General features: G+C 54.4%; 7 protein-coding genes across 7 annotated transcripts; 3 read left to right on the forward strand and 4 right to left on the reverse strand.

Moving 5' to 3' along the window:
- The first annotated feature begins 601 nt into the window (after window positions 1-601).
- On the forward strand, window positions 602-2157 carry SETTUDRAFT_164655 (uncharacterized protein). The gene is made up of 2 exons (XM_008030794.1): window positions 602-1522; window positions 1585-2157. Exons 1-2 carry the CDS (start codon window positions 629-631, stop codon window positions 1822-1824), a joined length of 1134 nt encoding a protein of 377 aa, XP_008028985.1. The 5' UTR covers window positions 602-628; the 3' UTR covers window positions 1825-2157.
- Window positions 2158-2788: 631 nt separating this feature from the next.
- Window positions 2789-4374, reverse strand: SETTUDRAFT_164656 (uncharacterized protein). The gene is made up of 4 exons (XM_008030795.1): window positions 4028-4374; window positions 3310-3889; window positions 3061-3248; window positions 2789-2986 (listed from the first exon to the last, which is right to left on the reverse strand). Exons 1-4 carry the CDS (start codon window positions 4160-4162, stop codon window positions 2963-2965), a joined length of 927 nt encoding a protein of 308 aa, XP_008028986.1. The 5' UTR covers window positions 4163-4374; the 3' UTR covers window positions 2789-2962.
- Window positions 4375-4882: 508 nt separating this feature from the next.
- SETTUDRAFT_139596 (uncharacterized protein) lies at window positions 4883-13013 on the reverse strand (the record flags this gene model as incomplete). The annotated part of the gene is made up of 7 exons (XM_008030796.1): window positions 4883-6912; window positions 6962-7610; window positions 7656-8423; window positions 8492-9309; window positions 9362-9523; window positions 9571-12409; window positions 12475-13013. 7 exons carry the CDS (start codon window positions 13011-13013, stop codon window positions 5293-5295), a joined length of 7395 nt encoding a protein of 2464 aa, XP_008028987.1. The 3' UTR covers window positions 4883-5292.
- A 619-nt stretch (window positions 13014-13632) lies between these two features.
- Window positions 13633-14619, forward strand: SETTUDRAFT_21909 (uncharacterized protein; the record flags this gene model as incomplete). The annotated part of the gene is made up of 3 exons (XM_008030533.1): window positions 13633-13703; window positions 13756-13806; window positions 13983-14619. 3 exons carry the CDS (start codon window positions 13633-13635, stop codon window positions 14617-14619), a joined length of 759 nt encoding a protein of 252 aa, XP_008028724.1.
- A 167-nt stretch (window positions 14620-14786) lies between these two features.
- SETTUDRAFT_155772 (uncharacterized protein) lies at window positions 14787-16422 on the reverse strand (the record flags this gene model as incomplete). The annotated part of the gene is made up of 2 exons (XM_008030797.1): window positions 14787-15511; window positions 15564-16422. The coding sequence occupies 2 exons, from the start codon at window positions 16420-16422 to the stop codon at window positions 14787-14789; spliced, it is 1584 nt and encodes a 527-aa protein (XP_008028988.1).
- A 90-nt stretch (window positions 16423-16512) lies between these two features.
- Window positions 16513-16847, reverse strand: SETTUDRAFT_164658 (uncharacterized protein). Its single transcript, XM_008030798.1, has one exon. The coding sequence runs from the start codon at window positions 16713-16715 to the stop codon at window positions 16560-16562; it is 156 nt and encodes a 51-aa protein (XP_008028989.1). The 5' UTR covers window positions 16716-16847; the 3' UTR covers window positions 16513-16559.
- A 1111-nt stretch (window positions 16848-17958) lies between these two features.
- Window positions 17959-20698, forward strand: SETTUDRAFT_139600 (uncharacterized protein; the record flags this gene model as incomplete). Its single annotated transcript, XM_008030799.1, has 5 exons — window positions 17959-18474; window positions 18532-19187; window positions 19248-19610; window positions 19666-20014; window positions 20069-20698. The coding sequence occupies 5 exons, from the start codon at window positions 17962-17964 to the stop codon at window positions 20252-20254; spliced, it is 2067 nt and encodes a 688-aa protein (XP_008028990.1). The 3' UTR covers window positions 20255-20698.
- Between the last annotated feature and the right edge of the window lie 420 nt (window positions 20699-21118).

Raw genomic sequence — 21118 nt, forward strand, 5'->3', positions numbered from 1 at the left:
AGATAGATCAACCGGCCGTTGCTACTGTCAACTGCTTATGAACTACACTTGCATCCGTACTGTAATTGGAGCGGAACTCGCCCTCAGTCTGACATAAGCGATGAAAAGAGAGCTATCCAAAGTCTCCAAGCAACGCCCCAGGAAGCTTGACAGCCACCGCACAGATGACCAACATTCTCACTTCGCGTCTGCACGATTCATAAACCTGTACCCCACAGCACGTGTTCCTGCTTCCCCGCTGCAGGCACTAACCCTCTTCAGTGCCTCCATGCATGGTTTTGATTGGAGAGTGGTAGAGGCACAGTCGACTAATGACGATCGTCCATGATTTCTCCCTATTCTAAACGGGCAGCAGCATGCAGTCAGGAATTGTTCGGAACGACAGGCTCCAGCAAACTAGGCTTGCGGTGGCCGCTGGCATACGATGACACTGATCGGCGAGTCCTCTGAATCGACAGAGGCTACTACGAGGAAGCTTGCGAATAGGATATATAAACCACGTCCGACTCCTCCGACCACGATCATCCTCCAACGCATCGTTGTCCGTCACTCTTTTTTACGCATCAACTCAAGTCGCTCATTGTTGTTTTATACCACTTAATATTCTAATATATCAGACACCATCAAGATGCGTTTCTACACCAGTGTTTCCATCTTTGCCTTGTCCGCATCCGTGCTCTCGGCTCCTACGCCTCAGGCCGGCAGCCTCACCAACATCGGCTCTGGAAACGACAACCACAACGGCAACAAGGTCATTGGTGACAACGCCCTTCTGTCTGGCAACGTGGTTGCACTCAACGGCCTCACGGATGGTATTCTGAAGGAGAAGCGCCAGGGAACTGAGCTTGAAGGCGTTACCGGCGCTATTGGCGACGTTACCAAGATCAGGGTCGTTGGTAACGCCAGGCGTCAACTCGGTGTTCCCGTCGTTCCTGGTACTGCTCAGACTGTTGACAGTGTTACTGGCAAGCTCGGCGCTGGCAGTGTTGTCCAGGGCCTCGAGAGTGACATCCAAAAGCGCCAGCTTGGCGGTGACCTTTCCGGGGTTACCGATCTTGCCGGTCTTGCCACCAAGCCTGTTAACACGGTGGCCAACGGCATCAACGTCTTCGACGACAAGAAGGCTAAGCGCGACCTTACCGCTGATGGCGGTATTCCCGTTGTTAACGGCCTTCCCGTTGCTGGCGGTCTCACCGACCCTTTGAAGCACACTCCCGTTGTTGAGGGTGGTCTCGCAGTCGTCAACGGCGTTGTTCCTGACACCAACGGACTAGATAGCTCCCTCTTCGGCCTCGTCAAGCCCGTCTCCGACGCCACCAGCGTCCTTGACGTCAAGCGTGAGGCTGGTGTCGTTGACACTATCCTCGCCGGCGAGGGCAGCACAAACAACATTGGCTCTCTTAATGGAAATGGAAACGGAAACTCTATTATTGGCCACAACACCATCCTCTCTGGCAACGACATTGTTGACAAGCGCGAGCCTGATGTTGTTGACACTATTCTCGCCGGCAGTGGCAGCAAGGTACGTCGTTCATAACGTGATAGGAAAATACATCTTAGTAACATTCTGCCTCCCCCTAACAGAACAACATTGGCTCTCTCAATGGAAACGAAAACGGAAACTCGGTTATCGGACACAACTCTCTCCTCTCTGGCAACGGCCTGATCATCAAGCGCGAGGCTGATGGCGTTGACGGTGCCCTGACCGCCATCGTCGCCGGCTCCGGTAGCAAGAACAACATCCACTCTGGTAACGGAAACGGAAACGGAAACTCTGGTGTTGGCGACAACACCATCCTCTCTGGTAACGGTATCATCCTGTAAATCAATTCCACATCCTAGAAACGTAAATGTGGGATTTGATTTCTTGGCGATTGGGGGTTAGGCAGGCGGTTCTGTGTCCAGCGAGCGAATGAGCAAGAGAGAGAGAGATAGGCAAGAAAGAGAGGAGTGAAGAGAACAAGGACATGTCGGTTCCTTGGGAAGTTGTGAGTCTGATCCGGAACCAAGAAAAAGAGCGGACAGTCAGGCAGGCAGGCTGAACAGGGTCGTGTGAGTGAGTGAGCGAGCAAGCAAGAAACAGATGTGACAAGGTTGGTCATGGAGTTCGTGAGACACAAGTTAGAAGACGTTCGTCTATAGTATTTGATGGCTTTTCTCTTTTTTCTTTTTTTCGTGCAACACTCTCCCTGCTTCCCTTTCTCTCTTCATCCTTTCCTATCCACATCTATTTCCATCTCGTTTTTAAACTGCGTATGTCATCACCAGCCCCGACAGCTTTGCTTTTTCTGTCACCATGCTCCCCCCCCACCCGCATGGCCCTTCCAAAAATAAAAACAACCTTCCAAATTCGCAAAAAGAAAAGAGTCCCCACAGTTTCAATCTCCAAGCACGAGCCACAGCGACCGCGTGGCAGCCACAGCGGTTCGTTGACCGACCAAACGCAGCAGAAGGTTTAAATGATCCGAGTGTACCGTTCCACGCACCCACGTGGGAAAAACGCGGCACTTTTAACTTTTCATTTTTTTTTTCTTCTTTTTGGTCCCTGCAGATCGGACCGTTTTCGCCGTGCGGAAAAAAACAGAAACAAAGGGATGGAGCATAGAGGGAGAAAAAAGAAAGGAAAAGAAAGGGGGGAATGTAGATCAACGGTGAGACCAAGACAGCGGGAAAGTAAGTGATTGTGATCTACGTGCGGGTTATTTTCGGCAGGGTTTTTTTTGGGGCTAGCTGATCTTTAGCACGGATTGGAGAAATACCACGTATGAATGTAGTATGGTATGGTATGGTATGTATGTATGTAATTAGACTGAGGCTAGGGGTTTCCGTGGGTCGAATTACATGATCTTGGTCTGTTGCACTGGGAAACTTGTTTCGCGAAATATATGGGTGTGATTCCTCCTCGTCCTCCTTCTTCTTTGTCGTCATCGTTGCGTTTGTCTTGCATGGGAAATGCATGTTCTTAGTGGCCTCCGGTTGTGGGTAGCTGGGGTCATGTTAGTAGGGACTTTGCAAAGTGGTTTTCGGGATAAATGGAGAATGGAGAATGGAATAACGTACGCCAAGGTAGACCTTGAAGGAATCGTAAATGAGCCATTGAAAGGCCGTCAGAGTACCAATCATGAAGATACGAACGGGCAGTCCGTTCCACAGACCCGTAAACCCAATCTTGCCGTATATCCTGCCAATGGCCTGGCCCGCGCCCTCGCCAGCCTTGCGGTCGCTGTTCAGTTTGGAAACCATGACATCTGGTGTCGATTAGCTTTTTCCTTGGGATAACCCTGAGACGAGCGGCGGTTGACGACATACCTGCAGGGTGCGAGACAACAGCACATCCGATACCAGCAATGTAGCCTCCCAAGAATGAAACTCCAGTCTGCTGAAGGCCGTTAAACGACTCCTTTGGCTTGCCCAGGAACTTGTAGATCTGGGTAACAGTCTCCTCGAACGTCGCAAACTTGACCATGGTGTATGGGATCTGACGCGCCCACAGAGGATACAGTCCCTTGTACAGCCCACCAACACCCTCCTCTTTGATGACCTTTGCCCATCCCTCTCTCAGCGTGTGCGCGAATGGAGGCAGGGTGGTTTGCATGCGGACTTTGATAGCCTCCATGGGACATAGCGCGATATCAGCGAGGAATTCGGCCGAAGCCGAAGCAGCAAGGTAGACGACTTGCTTCGGCGCACCTGGCGCAAGTTTGTCGCCGTACAGGTACTTGAAGACTTCGTAAAAGCCGTATTTCCCGGCACCTTGCATCGAGTATCCAATGAAGGTGGGTGTCCAACCGAAGAAGACGCCGCGGAGACCTTCCTTGGAGTAAATCATCTTCCAAGCCTGGCTATTCGACTTGTACAGGGACGAGTCGACTTGGCGGCGGCATTTCACCTAACGACCTCTTGTTAGTGAAAAGGCTCTAAGGTATTCGACGGTACTCGTTTCTGCGCCTTTGGAGCGCGCGATGGCTTTGGTAAGATTACAAGACTACCAGCATAGTCCGTCAGACTAAGACCGTAGACCACTTACCAGGTCAAGAGGGGTAACCATGGTATGCGTAGGCCCGCACGCAATAATGCCGCCCATGGTGCACGCCGCAAAGTAGGAACCCGAAAAGAGTTCAATCTTCCTCTGTGGCTTCATCGCATCAAGTTTGCTCGCCATGGTGTTTCTGCTGTGGTTGATTTCTTCTTCGCTTCAACACCTCTTATATTCCTTTTTTTCCACTCAAGCGAGATTATCCGGTAGCTTCCAATTGACTCGGCCGAGCGTCGCAAACCCTGGAATCTGGTATTTTAACGTGTCGCGTGCTTCCCCTTCCCGCAGGCAAGATGGGGGGGAATAGCCACAATTATTGCGGTAATCGAGGAGAGAAAGGAAAATTAAAATTAGGAGAGGACAGGTAATTTGGAGGATTTAAAGAGCACAGCGGCAAGGTAGAAGATTGAAGATAACAGCCTCGTTATGACGGCAGCGCGAACTGGGTGGTGGGAAGCCTGTCCGCGAGTTCCGTTCTTATGACGTAGGTGCTGCGGGCGGGGACGCGCGACAGCACGTTCTGCGCTGACGAAAGCTTGGCTAAGATGCTTATCCACGCCCTATCCCCGCAAGCGTCCGACTGGGTTGGGCTGGGAGATGCAGGCCTAGTATGATGAAATCGTGGGTAAGCTCACATGATAAAGCATCTCATTACCACTGCGCTAGCACGTCGATATCACGCATAAAACAAATAAAAGGATTCCATTGTCCTCCTCAGGAGCCCGTCACGAGCATTACAGCACGGGTAATGTTTGCAAAGCAAAGGTTCTGAATCATTCACGCGCACGCAGCTGCGCTCTATCTTGAGAATAGCAAAAGTCACAACGCAATGTAGTCATGTCCCAACCCATGTCATGCATCATCAGCCCATCCCACAGCCCATCCGAACACGCCCAAGCACCCACGCTATGCCGCTCCAATGTAAATCATAAAACAATCATCGTGATAACGAGCAAAGACTCTAAACGCCAACGTTGCCCAAGGCCCTCCTGCACATCAGTCGGCCAAGCAATTGGCATTTTCCCAAGAATTGTGCAAAATCAGGCAACCAAGAATAGACCAGCTGTCGAGCAATTGAAACCTTTCCCGTCTTACGACTTCGAATTTAGAAACGAATTTTCGACCCTTGTCAAGTATTCGTCTTTGAAAAATCGGGCAGCACCATAACTCGCACGGTCGATACTGGAAATAGGAGGAGGCGATGAACCGAGTGTCTTTGCCGAATCACCTGCGACAACAGACTGAGTCAATAATTATCACTCAACATCAGCTACCTCGTCAATATCAGACTCACTACCAAAGTCCGATTGCTCGTAGAGGTCGGCCGCTGATAGGCTGTCGTCTTGTGGCCATGATTGCAGACGAGGCTCAACTTCTGTTCGCCACGAATAGACGCGAGCACTATCGTTTGCGTCGTCTCTGTACAGGTCCATGTCCGGATCCTCGTCCTGGGACAGGTCGAGAATTTGCTGAACAAGGAACTGACAGCTGGCAATGAGCGGAGTCAGATGCATCCTCAGCATGCCCGCATCCTTTTCGTATATGATGCGCTGGATCATGTCGCCTAGCAGATCACGGAGCGTTCTCCACTTGACAAGCAGCACATCCGAAGGCCAGTCTTCGTGACTGCTGTAAAGCTCGCTCACGAGGATATGTGCGCCCTGGCGTACACTCTCCAGATGGTTGAGGAGTAGAGCGGGCGCCCATACGCGAGCCTTCGCCAAGAGCAAGTAATAGAATATGTATCGATGTCTTTGTTCGAAGAGCACTTCGTTCACAGCTTTTAAAAGGCCAATGAAGAAATCGAGCACAGCCATGCCGCCCGGTGCCCGTTCTTCTTCAAATCGGCTTGTCGATGCGATGGCTTTGCATACCGTGTTGATGACCTTGGTGACATTTTCCATGACCGGGGAGGCCTCACAGAATGATAGCGCTGCCCGTATGTATGCGTCGCAGAACGGAGGGTCGAGGCTGATACCGTCGTTGATAGTCTTGAAGAGATTAGACTGGGCCTGTGGGTCCTCCAAACCGAGCATCGATTTGACGATATCACCGGGGCAGAAGTAGTCCAACTTGGTCTGGTCAAACATCTCCAAGGCATTGTCAAGGACTGCGATTGCTTTCAGCTCTACGTCCCAATGGAAAAGCATCTGTCGCTCCCGATGGGTTAATGGAAACTTGAGGCATTCCCGGTCGAGCGTAGGCCCACGGTTTTTGCCCAGTCCTGTGGCAATCGGAGACAGCCGTGTATCCATCCGCGAAAGCAAAGTCGAGAAGAACTCTACAAGCCTATTGTAAATCCCCGCTTTCTTGCTTAGAATCCTCCAGAGCTCTGGATAGTCATCCTGAAGGCCTGTATGCACATGCATAGAAAGCAAATTGAGGCAAAACTCTAGGAAGCCATGATTCAAAACAGCAGTCGTCTCGGCATGGCCCAAATCTATGACCTGAGTCAAGGTTAGGTAGAAATCATCCCAGCCTCGGGTGCTTTGACAAGTATCATCTGCAACCTGGCGTAGCCGGCTGGCGACATCTATGAGTGTCCCCTCCGTTAAGACCAGAGATTCAGAGTCAAGATCGTTGTCAGTACCCTCCAGTCCATATAGGGTTGGCTCTTTCTCGCGCAAGGTCTTGAGACATTCAATGAAGAAGTTGCGTATCTGAGACCGCACCTTGGCATGTGGGCAACGAACGAGCAAGTTCAGTAAGATACCCTCGTGCATAGCAAAGTGATCGAGTACCACGTTACAGCACATAGCGCACGGAAGCACTGAACGTCGGAGCTGAAGCAAGGTTTCCGTGAAGATGTCTGAGGAAGTGTGACGCCAAGCAATCTGGCCAAGATGTGTGAGAACGATCTGCAAAGACTGCTTTTCCTGGAAGGAGTTAGTACAGTTTCTTGAAACAGTGTAAGAGAATGCATACATGGGCGTGGTCTTCAGAGCAAGACCCATGGTTGATCGTGCGTGACATGGCATGAAGCTGTCGCAAGAACTTGGTGTGGTTTGGATCGAATTGGCAGTACTCTCGGATGATGTTCTCATTGGTCGCATCGACCTCTTCCTTGAGCGCCTGTGGCATAGGGACTTTGAGTGTCCGTCCATCCGTCGAGGTAACCCATTTACGCTGGTCTTCGTTGATGGCGGTTCGGCGTTGATAGAATAGCATATACGCCGAGTACTGCTTGGGTATACGGCTATAGGTATCATCACTCATACCCCCAAATGCTCGATAGGCAATGTCTGCTGGATCGAAAGGAGCAACGTTACTGTCATCGAATTCGACCCAGGTTGGAGCCGTACTTCCTGTTGGACAAGGCCGCTCACGAATGTAGGAGTAGTAATGGCCATGTTCGCAAGTACCCGTGTGCACGAGCACACCGACAAGGTCGAAGATGTCTTCCACATGCGGTTTGCTTGGATCACCAAGGTAGTCAACATGGTAAGCATTGATGTCAATGCATGGTGGGAACTCAAAGTGATCGTAGACTTTTCGCCGGCTGAAGTCGACCAAATCAAACTCGAAGCGCTTGAGGTGGAAGATTAGATTGTCCGGCACCTCCTTGAAGCAGGTTCTGTACTCGTTAGCGGCTTCCAATAACCATGGAGGCATGACCTACCGCTTTACCGCATTGACGTATTTGTCGCATGACTCGCATTTGTACTTGTTATCACCTTCCATGACATCGCCACTAACAAAAGCCTGGAGACTCTCCTGGAGCGTAGCCTTGCCTAGCACATCGCATTGAACTGCGAAAAATGTCTCTGATCGCTCAGAAACATGCTCGCATTCCTTTGACTTGATCTGATTGAGCGTTTGTCCTCCATAGAACGAGCGGAATTCCTGTTTGTTCTCCTCTTTGATAAGCTGGCGTTCCCATTGATCAAACAAGGAGTTGTAGAACTCGTCGGCGTCCATCTGAACGCTGATGTCGATTGGCATAAGCTCAGAGTTTTTGACACACGCCGCGAAGCTTCGCGGATCAGCCGACCGCCGGAAAGAATGTTGCATGTTGGTGAAGAGCCTCTGTGTTTCGAAAAGAAGCCTCTGCGAGGTATTTCCCTCCTGAAGCTCCAATCCAAGTATGAACTTGCGGAAGTTCAAGTTCATGAAGAGCTGGGTAAGAAGCGAGTTCATGTAGCAAATGGCGCGTGGGTTGTACAGGCCCACATAACCAGTGCTGGAGCGGATTTCCATGGAACGGTCGACTGAAAGTGTCGCTAGGGATGGCTCGCAATCCTCCAACTCTACCTCTCCCACAAGCTGGAGGAGGTGGTTGTAGGTGCTGCTATCATCGACCAAGGCTAACATCAAGTCGTACATCTCACGTCTTGTATGCGACTGCAGTATTGGAATTTCCACAGTGCTGGCGTCCACAGTAGGTGAACTGCTCGTCGTCAGTATCTTTCCCAGCGCCGATTCTGGATCTTCGAGTCGTGTCGTTGCGAGACATACCTCTCGATGAAAATGCACTTCTTGAAGATGTTTTCCATGATACTTCCAGCATTGACTGGTTGTTTAAAGGACTTGAGTGACAGTAGACAGCAAAGAAGGAGCTTCGTCAGGCCAAATACGACGTGGTCCGTGTCTTCGCGCCCCACGACCTCAACATGTTTGTAACTCAATAGTAGCTCGCTCCACTGTGTCAGCCATGAGCGGAGCAGGTCTTCCTTACGCTGGTATTCGTCCTGAGCCCGAAAAACATGGTCGGCAATTCCAAAAAGCTGCTTGGATTGCGCAGAATGGCGTACAGAGTCTGGGAGAATGGCAGATATGGCAGTCCAGAATTTGATGGCCACTTCGCCCTTGGTCAGTGGACAGGTTGACGGAAGGTCCCCTCCGCATACAGACGCAATCTTTCTCGCAACATGCTCCCGAACTGGTGTTCTAGGGTCTTCTAGGAGCAGGATCCTGTGCAAGCGTGGTACTTGCGGATGCTCAACGAAAGCCTCCCACATGGCTCGAGAGTGGAGTGATGCTTCGAGAACAGCACCATAGCAATCCTGCACGACAGAGGCATCTTCGTTTGTCTCGAGTGCTACCAACAGAATCGCCACGAGGCGATCTGCAAGCCGAGCGGGCTCGGAAAAATAGCCAGTTGAGATTTCAAGAGAAGGCCGCTCTCGGAGAAAGTCCAATAGTACGTTCACAAGGACTGCTGCTAGCTGCAGTTCTTGGAAACTCGAGATTGTCTCGCCAATCAACCTTGTATCGAGGAGAGCATCGTTCAAGTGATGCACAACCTTACCCAAGAAGCTTTCGTCCAAGTTTGACTTCTAGCTTGTTAGCACGACATCCTAGACCAACCCTTAAATTGTCACTTACATTCCGAATCTGCTCGCGCAGCCTAGCTTGGAGAGCCAAGGCTGCATATCTTGCCTGACAAAATTTCCCTGGTGGGAAAAGGGCTTCAGAAGTGGCTTCATCCGCTACAACGCTGTCCGGAACATTGTTTCGCGCTGGGAAGAAGCTTAGGTAGTCGAAGAGCTTGCATACATTAGCCGATGAATACAAAACGTCGAGAAACAACATACCAGTTGACTAATGGTGTCGTTCGAGTCCATCAACGAGAACAGCTCACCAAAGTATTTGGCCACAGTGGATTCAAACACCGAAGATCCAGCAATCGATTCCGACAATGGACCAGTGACCTTTGCGTCAGGCGCTCTCTGCACCAAAAGCTGGCCCCCAAAATCAATATCTTTGATCTTGTCGTTCAACCCGGCAGCTACATCAACCCTCTGGCCCTTTGCAAAAAGATTAAGCTTAGTATAGCCAGAGACGCAACAAAGCCTACGATAGAGATCATCCAAAGTGTTGTCTGGGCTCATCGATACTGCTTGCCGTTCGCCGTTAGCGCACTGGAAGCGTATCGTGATCGCATCTCCGTATGGGAAGTCCGTCTCGTCAACCTTGGAGTCCGCTCGCCTGCCACGGTTGAACTCTGGTCTCTGCCGTAATCGCTCAAGTAGCAACTTTTGGAACAAAATGATTCTTCGACAGCGTCCTTCTTTCTCGTGCCGTATCGCATCGGATACTGTTGAGGTTCCGTCGTCGGAATGTGACTCGCGTACGGTTTTGCACGCGTCCCGTATTTCATGCATACATTTCTCGACAAGGGCAACGTGGGCGGCTTCCATATCTCCTAGCGTTATACCCTCGACCTCGTTGATCTGGACATAGCGGCCGGCGAGAAGACGCGCAGCGCGATCTTCAACAGTGCCTTCTGGCGACAAGAGGACCATAGACCATAGCAGAGGAGCCCCAGGAATCTGCAATACTATTTTCTCCCCTTCATTGGTCGCAACCAGCTCCCTGATAGCAGGAAAGTTGTAGTTGGCAACGAATTCGAACATGCCAGGTGTGTAAAGCCTAGGCTCCATGTTGTGGAGGTAAGAAGAAACAAGTTGCTGACAGTACTCGTTATCAGGGATGAGCTTGATCGTTTGGAATAGCTGTGCCCATGCCCAGTCCCGAGCGTTATTCGAGATTGCGTGGGGACCAACAGTATGCTCCCAAAGGTTATGGTGGAGTTCGACAGGTATGGCAGACCCGGCGCGACATATCATGAGCGCAAGAAGCTCCAGTCTGTAGCGAAGAGCCAAGAGCTGATATGCACTTGACTCCGCCTTTTTCTCCCTCTCAACCAACCACGGGATTTCTTCCAAAATCTTGCGCGTCACATCCTGGTTTTGCTGGAAAAAGAAGCCATCACCTGTATGGAGTGGTGATGCAAGCGTGTAAATGACCTTTACGCTGCCGGTCGCCTTTTCGGAGTGACTGCTGATGTGATCGGCACACTCACGGTAAATGGTGAGGCGCTCATCGACAGGGACATGTGGGGCCAAAGTGCGGAGATGGTCGATGGCTTCGTTGTGAAGATCCATTAGTTCCTTCTCCGGCTCTTTTTGGGCAACTGTATCGCAAATCATGCGGACGCAAACGTTCCATGGCCTTGCTCTTCGGTCCCTTGTTATAAGGTCGTTGGGAGAAGCCCTCTCCACAATCTTGCCGCTCAGTTCGCGGAGGAAACGTAGAATGTCCATGGTGTAGCTACTGATAGGGAGATCGTGGAGCTTGATGCAGAGGTACAAGTGATCGGTAATCTTCATCAGGTTGATGATGGCTCGCATCATGGTCATGGTTGCTGAAACGACACGGGGATCGGGATTTGTTGCAACCGTATTCCAGATAGCATCTGCTTGCCTATCCGACCAACGTTGGGTTACAACGAGAAACCCGATAATGTTCCCACTGCGCGCGATAAGTTGTGGATGCGAGTCGACGCTGATGATGTAGTCGACAATGTTTCCTTCGAGGAGAAAGTCTGCGAGGTATTGCATGACCGGATGCTTGCATGCCACGTCGTTTTCACTGTACTGCTTCCAAATCTCGACCAAGCCCACATCCATTGCGGCAATACTCATCACTCGCAAGTCCATCTTGCCCTTGGTCAAATATTTGCGCAGAATCTTGAACCGCCAGGCATTGGCCACTAGAGCTGGGAAACACTCTGGGTCTTTGAGATACTCGTCCTGGCATCCTGGAGGGGCGATCTCGGTGGGGGATGAAGTCGTTGGCGAATCGGGGCTCCTAAAGTCCAGAAATCTATCCACCAGGTCCGCTTCTATCTTCTTGTCCCAAACGCAGAGCTCGAATAACAGGGCATGGAAGTGCTGAATGAGATCTCGCGCAACGCCGGATTCAATGGTTCTGTTCAAGTTGAACAAATCGTCCATGTACTTTTCCAAGTATAGCAGGGTACCGCGGCTTAAGTCGCTTCGCTCGTGCTCGCTACTTGGGAGGGAACTTTGAAATAACAATGAGCCCAATGCAATCAACACTGGCGAAGCAAACACGGCAATGTGATGCTGTACGCTCGTAGGTACTTGAAGGATCGCCTCGTTGGCCAGCTGAAGCAGGTTCCGAGCACCGTTGGCGGCCAGGAAGTCCTGCTGTAGCCGCAAAACCATCTTGCGGATATCCACGGAATACTCTTTGCTGATCATATGATAGACTGGCGCTTTATCGGGGCGAAGAATGGTGTGCAAATGACGAAGATGCTTTTGGCTAATGAGAGGCAAAAGATATGTGTCGTCCGACCGTGGCTGAGAAATGAGTTGGGCGTCGACGAGCAGGAGAAAGGAGCATATCCTGACGTAGGCGCTCAAGAAGCTGTAGAAGACATCGCCTGTCCGATGGTCATGGCGGTGGCCAAACGCTACCCTGCGAACCAAGGTCTTGTGTATCAGGACGGCAACATCATCCCAGAATGGCGCCTTGCTCACGTAGAAACCTTGCATGTCGGCGGAAGGGTCGGGGATGTCGAGGAGCCATTGCGACAAGCTCAGAAAGAGGTCGGGGTCAAGATCGCTATCGACTACGGAATGTTAGCTGAGAGGGCAAAGAGCCCAGCGGATAGGGCTGACGGGAGCCACATACTATCTTGGATATGCTGGGCCAGTTCTCGGACCACAGTGACATAGCTGCCAACGTTTGCAAAGGGAAACTGGCGGAAGTGGTCCTCGGCATCCATGTGCATGGACAAGGCCACGACGTCGTCATCGTCGTCGTCGTCGTCGTCGTCGATGACCATGACGGGCGGGCTTGCAGCCTCGTCATCGGAACTAGCGAGGACGATGGGCGAGCGGGCGTGGGCAGGCAGTGGGCTCTGCAGAAGGGCGGTTTCGCGGCTATGGTTCTCGTCTCCAGCAGGTACCGGGGAAGAGGGCGGGTGGGAGCGTATGGTCATCTCTACGTGGGCGTCCGGGGGCGATGCGGCTGTGTTGGTCGGGGTGTGTGGTTCGGCAGACATGGCACGCAGGCTGTTGCTGCCGCTGTGCAGACGGGGGCGTTTGCGGGTGTAGCTCGCGTCGGCGTCTTCAATGGGATCACGGCGCGGCGGCGAGGCGGGGGCGGCGGTTGCTGGCTCGTCGGCAGCGGCAGACTGCACTAGGCCATGATGCGGCGAGGTCATGACGGTGAGAGACGTGTGCGAGGGGGGCGGTTTACGAAAGAATCAGGCGTGGCCGGTAGATGTGCGCACGCGTGGGCCGGTGGCGGGCAGGTGAGGCCAGGCAGAGAGGGCAAGCAGGTCTCTCTGGTTTGCAGGCAGCAGCGGTGCTTGTGCCCGCCTTACTGGCGCAGCTGCTCGCGCGCAGGCAAAGGAAACACGGCGCAGCTAGTCATGGGCCGCAGCGACCTGGGAGGATGCGGAATTGGAGAGGTGACTGCACGAGCACGAGGGGCGCAGGGCCTGTGGGAGTGTTGTGGTGTAGAAATTGGTCCCTCTCCGACTGGGAGCTGCCAGCCCGCCCCACCATCGTCATTGGTTCCCGCAGTTAGCGTGCACCGCTAGCGGCCGACCAGGATAGCCCATGCCCCATCCGTCGTCCATGGAGAAATCCTCCTTCTAATGCAGGCACGCCGGCAACTCCACTTTATAAGTTTCACTCTCCTTATCTCGACTCGCGCCCGCGACCCCCCAGGACGACCGGACGCACTTCGGTCTTGCAAAAGCTGCATCGTCCCTGTGCCCACCGCGTGCGCACACCGAGCAGAGCAGCGCCGCTCGCCAGTGCCCGCCAGTGCCCGCCATGGCGCCGGCCTCCAAGCAGAACACCAAGCCCGTGTTCAAGACGGCATCGCCATTCACAGACACTCGATGGTTGGGCGCGCCCGCACCGCATTCGACGACGGGGCAAGGCTGACGGGCGCAGGCCAGAGCTATCGCGCGACGATGAAGACGTCATTCTAGAATTGCTGTCCAAGTAGGTACGCGGGGCGCAAGAAGAAGGATGGAGAGAAAGAAAGGAACGAAAGAAGGAAGAAGGATGCATGGAAAAAACCTTCCTCCCCAGCTTCTCAGCCGTGCAAGGCGATATGCCCGACTGCATCGCCTCCCAACGCCATTTCGCCTGTGCCGGCACTGACAACCCACACGCAGTCTCATCACCCCACTAGGCGACTACCGCCGAACCCACATGCACCCGTCCAGAGGCAAGAAGCGCAAGCGCGCCACCACCCAACCGGATCAAGACGACTCCACCATGGCTGAGACCCCGCCCCCTCGACCAGCCATAGGCAATCATGTCCTCGTTGGCCTCAACAGCGTCACGCGACACCTGGAGGCCCTGGCTGCAAAGACTGCGCCGTCGACGGCACTGGCTGCATGTCGAGAGCAAGAGCAGGAAGGCGCCAAGGCATTGGCGCACAACGACTTGCGGCCTCTGAGCATGGTGGTACTTAGTCACCCGAAGCCCTCGCTCTCGCCAGCCCATGCTCACCTCCCAACGTTGGTGCATCTATGCAGCCTCTCTCGGCCATGTGCTACCCCGGACTCATGCAAGACGGCAACGCGCCTTGTCCCTCTACCCACGTCGGCCGACAGCCGGCTCGCTTCCCGGCTGCATATCCCCCGCGTGGGCGCCCTGGGCATATACGCAGACGCACCGGGGGCAAAGGCACTGGAGGACTATGTTCGGGAGCACGTTGGCGTGACAGAGTGCAAGTGGATCGATGAAGCCATGAGTGGAGAGTGGAGGGGGATGAATGTGAGGAATGAGATGGCACGTGCAAAGTAACCCACAGCACAACAAATAGCCAATTCGTTATCACTTTTACATGACCCCGACCCGCCATAGTATAACGCCCTAGGATGCATTCATGAAAGAAAAAAAAACCCCGACTTTTTACCCCATGCAGCTGACGGCTGGCACGGATACAATTGAAGCGTGGAGTCGGCTGCAGCTTAGCCCAAGAAGTTTTGAACAGCGCCGCCGACGTTTTGAAGGTCGAGCAGGAAAGTGTCATGGCCAAACAAGCTCTTTTCCTCGCCCAGCTCGATATGCGTGACATTCTTGTTGCCCGTGCGCTTGAGCGTCGTCGCGATTTCCTTCTGCTGCCAAGCGGGGAACAAGATGTCGCTAGCAACACCGAGAACCAGTGTTGGGGTATTGGCCATGGGTCTTAGTCCCGCCACTAGGTCTGCTGGCGGCTCATTGCCGTCTGTCTGTGCGAGCGAGTCAGGCTCAACGGGCTGTTCCTTCTCCTCATAAGGTTCATCGGGCAATGTTAGGCTACAGACGTCACTGCTGCCATGGGCCGTGATGTCCTGTCCGTCGAGATATGCCTGCAACTTGCCGCTGTTTGCCTTGCGCACTTGGTTGATGCGAGTGCGGTGTTCCAGGCCAAGGTCGAACAGATCCATGGCTTTGGAGACGTAGAGCAGGCTGTTGGGGTCGTATTCCAGACACCACTTTTCGCCTGCGTGGTCGAGATAGGTTTCGATGAGGAAGTCTGGACACAGGGCCGGTGGCCGCGAAGGGTCTGCGCGCCGTCGCCCAAAGCGCTGCTCCCATTCTGGGCCGCTTCGGTACGTGACTGTGGCGATTTCTCGAGCCAGCTTCATGCCGCCATGTGGAGGGATGCCGTCGTAGTAGAAGCCACGGGCCCAGTTGGGATCCATCATGAGCACTGCAAACACGTCAATCCACGTTTTCAGAGCCGAGGGGTTTCATGCACTGACCTTGTCGCTGCGTGTGCCTCATGGCGATGCTGTAGGGATGGCTGCGCGCACACCCGCTGATGCTCACCACACGGCCCACGCGCTCTGGGAACAGGGTGCCGGCAGCCAAGCTCTGCATGCCGCCCATACTCGAGCCCACACTGGCGTACAGCTTCTGGATGCCCATATTGTCCAGCAGGCGGAACTGGGCGCGCACCATGTCCTCCATGGTGAGGATGGGAAATCTCGTGGCGTAGCGCTGGCCATTCGCAGGGTCTATCGAGGAAGGCCCAGTGGAGCCGTAGCATCCGCCGATTACATTTGTACAAATGACAAAGTACTTGTCAGTATCCAGCGGCTTTCCGGGCCCGATAAACTTCTCCCACCATCCTGGCTTCGTGTTCATGTCGGTGCTATGGGCATGACTCGATGCTGACAAGCCCGTGTGGAGGAGGATGGCATTGGTCTTGGTGGAGTTGAGCTGCCCCCATGTCTCGTAGGCAACGTTGAACTCTGGCAGTATGCCGCCCCAGTCCAGCAGCATTGGGTGGGTCGAGTGGAAGTTGAGCGTGTGGCCAGACGTATACGAGGGCTCCGGGCCCGACGAGGATCGTTTCCTGGAGAGTGAGGCCGAGCGAGACTCATGGGCGTCGAGACAGGGAAACGAGAGGGCGGGATTCGACGACTCGGCTTCGCGAGCAGCAGCGGTATGCTGGGCTTTGCGCGGAGATTGCCGGTGGATGGAGCGAACAGCGTGGTTCCACTGGGGTCTTGCAACGCACCAGGAAGGCTGCGCTGGCGTCGCTGCGAAACATTGTGGGGTAGCAGAGGCCGCGCGAGATGGGCGCGCGCGGGCGAGCAGGCTGCGGGGGACGCTCATGGCTGGTGTCTTGGTGGCCACGGCGGTGGCAGGTGGAGCGCCGGGGGGGATGCGAGCATGGAGACGAGAGGTGTGGGTGTGGGTGTGGGTGTGTGCAGCAGAGGCTCCATGGCCATGCTATAACCACATGGGGTGGATTACAAACGCCGTGGGCCGTCGCGCCAAAAGTCGTAGTCGCGAGGGCGGGCGGGCCCAATGACGTCGCGGGGAGATGGCGTGCTTCCAGCTTCGACTTCTCTGCTCTCGTCGTGCGGTGCCGTCGTGCCAAGCTGGTGTGCCCCCAATCCAGACATGCATATCCGGCCCTCAAAATAGCTGTTCATGCTCGCCTCTGAAACCCCTTTGCACGAATTGGCAAGCCAGCAGCTGCTGTCGCGCGCACTCGTGGTCGTGCCGCTGATGCTTTTGCCGCACAGTGCTGGAAAAAGAAGCACCCCCCCCCGGGGGCACATCAGCTGAACCATGGCCTGCCACGACGACGGCGGGCGGCGACCAACATGGCTGGCAGTCGGCATGTTCAGCATGCACCATGTACGTGTGTACCACGCGTTCTGCAGGGAGAGGCCACGGCGAGTCCATGGCCGCGGTGCCGTCGAGACAGACAGCTGGACGGGGCTGCTCATGTGCATCTTGTCACCGTGCACCCTGTGTGTGTGTGTGTGTGTGAGTGAGCGCGAGTGTGTGTGGAGTGCACGCCATGCTAGCTGGGCAAAAGGACGTGTCTAGCTGCTTCGTGGGCATCCCGACATAGATACATCCTCCATGCTAGCGTGAGATGGGTCGACTCGAGCAGCCAGCAGGCCTCTTGGGGGGGTCGCAGCGTTAAGCGCCGTGGTGTTGCACTTGGTGGTGTTGCACCATGTCTCGCGACGTGCAACGCACTCACACACATACACACACACACGCACGTACACACGACCTACTCCATGCTCACATGGGCGGCGACCAGCGCATCGCCATGGCGGCGGACGAGGGCAGAGGGGCGAGGGAAGAAGGCTCTGGCGGCGGCGGCGGCGTGGCGGCGAGGGAGCGTCTGGCTCTGGCTGCTTTGTTTTGCTCGAGGCCGGCGGCGAGGGGAACCATGGCTGTTTGGGTGGTGCTTTTGAGACGCCGCATCATCCCCTGAGCGTTTGACGACGCGGAGCAGCCGCCAGCGCTGGGCGTCTAATTTTGGCATGGCATGCGGACGGGTGCAAATGCCATGGCCATGGGCGGCGCAAGGGCATTGAAGAGGCACAGCTAGGCTTATTTCGCGTCAGGTGTGGACGAGTTTCCAGGGCTGAGCCGGCCATGTCTTGGCTGGCCGCCGGCGTCACTCTGTCGCGCCTACCCACCCGAAACGTCCGCACGCAAACCTTCTTCCCTATTACTTGAACCGTGTTTCCCGGAATCCCCTCGACTCTGTGAAATCCCTCTACGCCTGCCCGTGTGTCCCGTGACGCCGTGATCCCGCCCGCCACGCCCCGGGCCCCCCAGCTACTTAGGGAGCCTCACACGGCACCCACGACCCCAAGCCTGGCCTGGCCTGCCCTCGTCGTCATGGATCCCGACTACTTCACGCCCGCCGGCGACCATCGAGACGCCCCAGCCGCCCACATCGACGACTCGGACACCGACATGGCCGCCTCGGCCAGCGCAACCGCCTCGTCCTCGCGCTCCGCCATGTACACCTCGCCCAGTGTCCACGGGCGCAAAGGCCGCATGTCTCGCTCAGGAGCACCGCGGCCCATCATCACGCCCACGAGCCCGCTTTCGTCCACGATACCCCACAACCTGCTGCCCTCGGCCCCGGCCTCGCCGCCCACGCCCGCCCCCAGTCCCACGCCCACGCAGCGGGTCCCCGACTGGAGCACTGCCGCCGAGCACGAGGATGGCGACATCAAGAGCATACGCGCACAGTTTGGCGACATGAACCGCGCAGAGCGCATGCGCCTGCTGGGCGAGCTGCTCAACCTGTGCGACAGCCAGGAGCTGAGCTTCGTCGCCGAGTTTGTCAGTCCCCGGCTCAAGAAGGATCCCTTCATGGTCCTGCCTACCGAGCTGTGCCTCAGAGTCTGTTCCTGTCCCCCGTCATGACCCGCCCTGCTCGACCTTACTGACGCCCGCCAGATCCTCGAGTGTGTCGACGACCCCACAACCCTCGCCCGAGCATCCCAAGTCTCGAAGAAATGGCGCGAGCTTGTCAATGACGACAGTGCCTGGAGGCTGTTGTGCCACAAGTTTTCATTCCGCGCCCTGCCCAAGGAGGACAAGATGGAAGACGAGGAGCCCCCGGCCGATGAAATGGAGGCGACCGAGTCCAAGCCGTGGTGGCAGGAGGACGAGCGCGCGCCGAGGGTCGACGATGTGTCAGCAAGAGACCACCTCGAAGCTGGGCCCTCAAATAGTGGTTCCGAGGGTCTGCGCACCCAGAGCCTCGACCGTGCAGCCAAGAGGAAGCCCTCGCCCCGGAAACCCCAGGCAACCACATATCGATCACATTTCAAGCAGCGATACATGGTCGAGACGGCCTGGCGCAACGGAGGCGTGTGCGATGCCCGCCAGATTACCCCAGATCAGGGTGTGGTGACCAGCCTGCATCTGACCAACAAGTACATTGTCGTTGCGCTCGACAATGCCAAGATCCACGTCTTCGATACCGTCGGTGACCACCAAAAGACGCTCCAAGGACACGTTATGGGCGTGTGGGCCATGGTGCCCTGGGGTGACCTTTTGGTTAGTGGAGGTTGTGATCGTGACGTTCGCGTCTGGAACCTTGCGACCGGGTATGGTCCCCCCCCCCTCCCCGCCCTTTGAACCATTACCAGCATCTAACACATGAATAGTTTCCCCCAGTTTACCCTCCGTGGTCACACTTCAACAGTGCGATGTCTGAAGATGTCGGATGCCAATACAGCTATATCCGGATCCAGAGATACGACACTGCGTATTTGGGACCTAAAGAAGGGATTGTGCAAGCATGTACTCATTGGCCACCAGGCTAGCGTCCGATGCCTCGAGATACATGGTGACATTGTTGTCTCTGGCAGCTACGATACCACAGCAAAGATTTGGAGTATATCCGAGGGCAAGTGCCTACGCACACTCACCGGACACTTTAGCCAGATTTATGCCATTGCCTTTGACGGCAAAAAGATTGCAACTGGAAGTCTGGACACCAGCGTCCGGATATGGGATCCCAACGATGGGTACGTCTGACCTTGTGTCATGATATGATGAAGAAAACTAACCTTTTTTGTGCAGCAAATGTCTGGCTGTACTACAAGGCCACACCTCGCTTGTCGGACAACTTCAGATGCGCGATGATATCCTGGTGACTGGTGGATCAGACGGTTCGGTCCGTGTGTGGAGCCTTGCAACCTACCAAGCTATACACCGATTAGCCGCGCACGATAATAGCGTCACAAGTCTGCAGTTCGACAACACCAGGATTGTCAGCGGTGGCAGTGATGGTCGTGTCAAAGTCTGGGACCTCAAGACTGGTGTTCCTGTGCGTGAATTGAGCAGCCCTGCCGAGGCTGTCTGGAGAGTAGTGTTTGAGGAAGAGAAGGCTGTTATCATGGCCAGTCGGGGCGGCCGAACGATTATGGAGGTAAGCTATGGAAAATGTCCAAGACAGGATCAGGACACTAATGTGGCTGACTAGGTATGGGATTTCTCGCCCCCTGCCGAAGAGGATTATGACTTGCGATCCTCGACCCCAGCAAGTATGCCCGATCGCCTCGAAGTAGACTACACCCGTCCACGATCTGCCATTCTCCCTGCAACTTCTCCGCTTGTACAGGATACCAGCGCTGGTGATGTCACCATGGATGACGTAGCCGATTCGTAGTAGGAACGAGAGGAATGGTGAAGAATCATCAGCGCAGCGGAAAATGCTCGGCATAACTTCCGCACCCCTCGTACCAAGGCAGTAATCACGACAAGGGCACGTACGAGAGACATCGAGGCCACGAGAGAGAGAGGCTTGTGCATGAAGCCAGAGCCAGGCTGTGGCAGCCTGTGCTTGTGAGTACTCACCTTGGGCGTAGCACGCATTGCCAAACACACGTTATACCCATCGGCAGTCACGAATACCATGACGAACCGAGCACGCCTGTTGTTCAACAATGTACATCAACGGTCACGCATTCACGGACCAATTGTTGTCAAACTACTATTTGTTCAGATACCATGAGCGGACGAGCGATCGACATTTCCTTGCATCTTCAGGCGTCAAAACTGCATACACAAACAAACACTCACCCAAGTCAATCAATGCTCCCCTTTATTTTCTTTTTTTCCACCCTTATCCTTATTTTTATCTTCTTCTCTTATTTTCCCCCACAAATGGTTTTTTTTCTATCTTCGTTTACACACAATTGAAAAAAAGTCACCGATAAATACGTGGCTTATGAAAGAGCTTGGATTTTTCTGCGGGGTTCTTTTTTCTCTTCGCCTATTTTATTTTTCTTTGGGTTGCTCGTATCTAAAGTTCCCCCCTTCCAACTTGGAAAATGTCTATTTTGCATTATTCGGGCGTGCAAGGCGAGCTTTTAAAACTCTGAATGACCGTTTTCCTTTTTTTGTTTGGGAACAAATCATGTATGTGTGTGTTTGTTTGTGTGTATGGGCTCGGGGGAGGGGAGGGTACTGGAGTTCTGCGTGTCTCTGTGTGTGTGTTTGTATGTGAAGATAGATGTCATGTTTTTTTTTC

This window comes from Exserohilum turcica (assembly GCF_000359705.1).
Source record: "Exserohilum turcica Et28A unplaced genomic scaffold SETTUscaffold_5, whole genome shotgun sequence".
NCBI classification, from domain to species: Eukaryota; Fungi; Ascomycota; class Dothideomycetes; order Pleosporales; family Pleosporaceae; genus Exserohilum; species Exserohilum turcicum.